The 5,245-nt window shown below is 41.0% G+C and overlaps 1 protein-coding gene across 1 annotated transcript; it reads right to left on the reverse strand.

The window, feature by feature from the left end:
- Nucleotides 1–206: 206 nt before the first annotated feature.
- Nucleotides 207–5,245, reverse strand: LOC126037293 (poly(A) polymerase type 3-like). Its single transcript, XM_049797606.1, has 6 exons — nucleotides 5,161–5,245; nucleotides 4,388–4,526; nucleotides 4,173–4,245; nucleotides 3,967–4,087; nucleotides 580–699; nucleotides 207–240 (listed from the first exon to the last, which is right to left on the reverse strand). Exons 1-5 carry the CDS (start codon nucleotides 5,189–5,191, stop codon nucleotides 620–622), a joined length of 444 nt encoding a protein of 147 aa, XP_049653563.1. The 5' UTR covers nucleotides 5,192–5,245; the 3' UTR covers nucleotides 207–240; nucleotides 580–619.

Below are 5,245 nucleotides of genomic sequence, written 5' to 3' on the forward strand. Positions count from 1 at the left end.
TCTACGTGTCACGCTCTACAGAAATAGCTAATAGCTAATACCAGAAGGAAGCACAATTCACTTTGTGAAGCAACTTGCACTAGAATTAAAAATTGAAACCCTACGAGACTAGAGCAAAATAGAGGCTTACCTGTATCCTTGAATGACTGTATAACGCACGTTAAATCAACGTTAACACGTTCTGCATTCTCCACTTTCCTAAACATGATTCCAAGAAACCACATTGACACATATCCACTCCTAAAAAGACAGAGTCACAAATCTATCATTTATGCACAGATGCCAGTTATTTGGGCGCTAGTATCTACTCTCAAGAAGGGATTAAGCAAAACAGTTTAGCTGTACGCAGCAGCTAAAGATTGGAGTCAGCCCATACTCAAGTTCTCCGAGAACTCCTCCCTCAAGTTCTCCCTTCTTTAAAAAGATTCTACATGCTCAGAACCTTGCCTGCCAGACCTCGTACCTACAAAACAGTAGGTATGTAACTGAACATCTCTCACAGGTAAGCTGAGGTGAAGGAATATAAACGAGGTACAATACATCGGCCAAACTCTAGTTCAGAAAAGTAATGAAACTCACTGTTTACAAAGTTCTCGGCTGCCAGGGAAAGACTGTGGCTTTACATGTGCAATAGATATAAATTCATTCCTCTCCAAGTTTCCAACCAGCACACGAATTTTAGATTCCACAAGGCCAATCCTGATAAGAACAAGAGACATTTACTCGTTTTTGACTGTATCCAGCACAGTAGTTATCTGCCTTCTTATAATACAATGCTAATACAAAAAATGCTAACCAGTCAGTAAGTAGTAAGACTCATTCAGCTCAGCAGATACTAGATATTTATATCACACACACTGGAGTTGGAGATGTTTTCAGGGACATTGGAGCTTCAAAGTTTCCAAAGACAGAGGCAGTAAGTAAGTTTAACTTGTACTCTTAACAGGTCAGACACAACACTTCAACATATAACCTATGATGAAAATGTCAACAAGAAGCAGATTCCCAGCACCTCTGGCTGCATTTTGAAGTGCAGCAAAGCTCCTTTTAACCCCAAAGATCAAGGAGAACAACCGTTTAGAAAAGGCTCAAGCACAACTCTTCCATTACACCTGAGTAAAGATGCTATTCTTCTTGCAGACTGATCTGTGAAAAGAGTTTACCCTCTTCCAGCCAAACTGAAAAATATCGTTCCTTTAATAAACAAACGATCCAGTCAACACGGTCTCATCAGAGACTTACCCAAGAAATGTATCATGACCACAAAGGCTATTCTTTTAAATGAAGTACTGGCATTTTACCCTTCTACCTAAAACACTGCTACCCTTGAAAGCAGTCAGAACTCTATACGTTCTTCACAAGTATCTTATGTTGATGAACAACAGAGATGTGCCATCTATTCCCAAATCCATTCAAGAGTTGGTGAACTAAACTTGTTCTTATAGCAAACGGAAGCAAGTTTGTCTTCTGCTTTTCATTTTCCCAGATGCAAAACTAAGCCCCGTTTGCTGCCATTTCTGTCACTGCAAAAACGTCAGCTTTTACTGCAGCCAGAACTTTCCTCATCTTTATTGTGAGATACAATAAGCCTTCTCCACTTAAAACATCTCACATTAAAAACTATTTGGCTCTAAGCCCTCTGCCCAGAACTCCTTGTTGTATACCTAACTGCGACTGACATCAAGCTGTAGCTGACACGATTTTTAAGTGAACAAATTAACAAGTTCAGGTAAGAGGTATTACCTACTAGAGCTGTTTTTAAACAGGAAATAAGGTGTCTTTCAGAGGTAGCTCAAGAATTCAATCATTTGCCTTAGACCGCAAGCCGAACCCTGAAGTATAACCAAGGTGCCCTCAGAACAGGGGTCTGGTACACACAGCTATTTTCCTTGCTTACTTGAGCAAGGCAGGCAAAGCACTCGTTTCTTCAGAAAAAGAACACCACACACATTACAGTACCTTAATTCCTCACCGTTTCCCCTTATTTCAAGACTCACAGTTAGTCACCCCATTCACACAGGTTCAACAAGTTATTACTGGCATGTCTCCCTTGAGACAGTGACAAATACCACGTCAGCAGCAGTCATTTTCTCTAACCACAGTTGAAGTGGTTCTCACATTACCTTTCACAAAGTAGATCAGCACTCCTGCAATTTACCTATCCACTACCAAGCATGCCGAGATGATCATTTCCAGCACTAAACACAAGATGCCTGAGCACACTACTAGATTAAAACTTAGTAAACACTATTTATCAGCATTCAGGTACTCTGTGCAGACGGTCAGGTTTCACCCCGATTAAACAGCCTTGTTTCACTTCACTGGAGAAAAGTAGGCTCTGGAACAGGCGGACTACATTACCAGAGCAACTTAGCATTGAGTGCAATCTAGTCCTAAATTAAATATTGCATCCAGTAAAAAAGCTATGAAACCAAGCCTTCTAAGGCTCTACAACAGTCGTCTTCAAAGTGTCGGAGGGGGATGTACCCCAGGGGGTGCACAAGACAATCCACTGGGTCCGGGAAGAAAAGATTAGAACTTCAGTAATGTGTACGTAACTTGTAAAGAAGTAGACATAGACCGCAACTATGTGTTCAAAAATTACTTTTTTTTTTTTTGTTTTGCTCACAGGAGTGCACAAAAGTTTGGAGACCACTGCTCTATAAGTCAGTAAAAGATCAAGCTCTCCAGTGTCCACTACACATCTGATGACATCAAGTAATCCCCATTTACTTCAGTCTCTGCAACAAGGAACATCTTCCTAACTGAAGTAGCCTTGGGTAAGTAGTCTCCTTAGACTCCTAAGGAGTCTGCTTCTCCAGATGGCACAGAGCATACGCACGCTAACCCTCTTTGTTCCTTCTCATCATGACTTAGGTCTTTAGCTTAACTTCTTAAACAGCAAGATAACTTACGCTAACTGCCCTTCACAAGAAAGCTTTTAGTTTTGCTGAGGAACTGTCTACTTACCTCCCTACTGTATTCCATGCCGAGCTGCACAGTCAAATACTTTAGTTTTGTGAACTGTATTAACCAAATGAAGCGCAACACTGAATTGAGCGTCAATGATGTATTGAACCCACACTCAAAGCAAGACTTACCACTCTAAGTGATGCTCTTTAGTAGAGGCACTAGCAGTCAGCACAATATAATGTCTAGAAGAAAAGAAAAAGTAACATTCTAGCTCAGGACTTGATATTCCTTCAAATGAAACCAAAACTGCCTTAAATGTATAGAAAATGACTTCCAGACAAGACACATTATATCCTGCAGGCAGCACAGTATTAACTGAAGAAAAACTGATTACATCCTTCAGAATCGTGTTCTGCTGCATTCTAAGTATTAGAGCTGATTCTTTTGTTAATAAAAACAGTGTCAGTGGCAAAACACAAACAGTTTTTCTATCTTCCCTATACTTATCCTTACCAAAATTCCTATGACTACCTCCAGCTTCTGAAAAACAAACATATCAATGCCATCTTGTATTTCGACTGCAAGCTAAAAGTCACTATGCTAACCAGTATGGCAATCATTTCAAGTTCAGGTAACAGATTTCATACATACTTGTATTTCTGAAAAAAGTCCAGTGGTTCAAAGAGCTTTGACCAGTCTGATTTTCCTTGGAGAATCTCATTCGTAACTGCAAGACCTACAATTAAGGTTGAAAACCTTACTACCATTTTGTTTTTAAGACTAGCAGAGCGTGATAGAAACTTTACAAGAGAAAGGTTTTGAACAGTAGTTGACAGATCAAAAAGCAGGAATTCCCTTGACACAATACACGCCTACTACAACAGTTCATTGTAAAACTGCTCCCTTGTTGCCTGCAACAGGTAGACTTCCCAGAGAACTCTTCTGCCTAAAAGGGCACAACACAGCACGGAATATAACCAAGTCAGGTAATGTGGTTTCATATTGCAAGAATGACACCTTTTAAGCAGTTAATAAGCATGGAAAGAACTTTACCATGTCTGAACTCCTCCACCATTACCGCTCGCGTTGATGTAGATACGTTGTATGTAGAGTTCTGCTGCGGATAGGCTGGGGTGATGATAGGCATTACGTGGTATCGGTCTGATGGGTTCACCTGTGATGTTAAAACAATTGTGCTCAGCACCAGCAGCTTAGCTTAGAAGAAAGGTTCAAGGCTTCCAAATTCCATGTCTACATACCCTGGGGTCCCATACTGGTAAATTAAGATTGCTCTCTTCCTGTTGTTTCAGCAATACAGGTCTTGGCCACTCCCTAAACAAGAAAAGCCAGGAACTGACTCTGCCATGTAATTCAGGGTAGGACTGAATGGTGTTGGTCTAAATCTTATATAAAGAACCACCTCAGAAAGTGTTACTGCTTTACGCAAATCAAAATAGTCATCAATAGCTCTTACCATTCTGAAAAAAACAAGAAGAACTTGTTCACCAGAGTAGAAGCCAAAGCGTTTGGATAGAGTTGACACGTTCTCGCTACTAGCACAGCACAGGAAACCCCACCAAGAAATCCCAGCATGTTGGAGTAAATGCCACGTCCTACAATGCAGACATTGTCGTTGCCCTGTAGTCTTCCCATGCCCAAGCACAGTCCTTCAAATTTACAGCACCACCTTCACAACCTATAGAATACCTAGCACCCTTCAGCCTCCAAGTCAGTTATTTTTGCAGTGCAACGAGGCCAAAACTGTTGGTCCTTACAGCGATGCGAAAAAGAATCGTTACCACACCACTTCCCAAAATACCGCTACTCTGAAATTTGCCTGCACTGCTACAGCTACTGCTTCGCTCCAACTTCCCTTGAGAAGAAGGTTCTGCCATTCTTCTAGCACTTGCTCTAGTCACATGCGCAAACGGTATTTTCTTATTCCTTATCTATCAAGCTTTTATACTTCACTGGGCATTTTTTATCCTTTCTAGTCAGGTTCCTGGTAAGCAATGCAGCACCTTGTCTTGTAGGCACTCCCCTCATCTCCCCACTCCACCCCTATTAAAAAAACCCCACAGAATCTACCCCACAGACAGTCCTTGAATCTAAACTAAAACACAGGTTTTGAACTAAAACCTGATATTTAAACAGCTATCCAAAGATGAAGGACTTCTAATGCCATTGTTTTTTCAGCACGAGGTGCCTCTGGAAAGTTTAAAGATCACAAACAATCACATTACTCACGTTTTGCCCACAGTTTAATTGCACGGAGCATGAGCTGGAAGTTCTCTTTATTTGGCACTAGGTGCAGGATTTCGTCAGTAACTCT

Source organism: Accipiter gentilis, unplaced genomic scaffold, assembly GCF_929443795.1.
Source record: "Accipiter gentilis unplaced genomic scaffold, bAccGen1.1, whole genome shotgun sequence".
NCBI lineage: Eukaryota > Metazoa > Chordata > Aves > Accipitriformes > Accipitridae > Astur > Astur gentilis.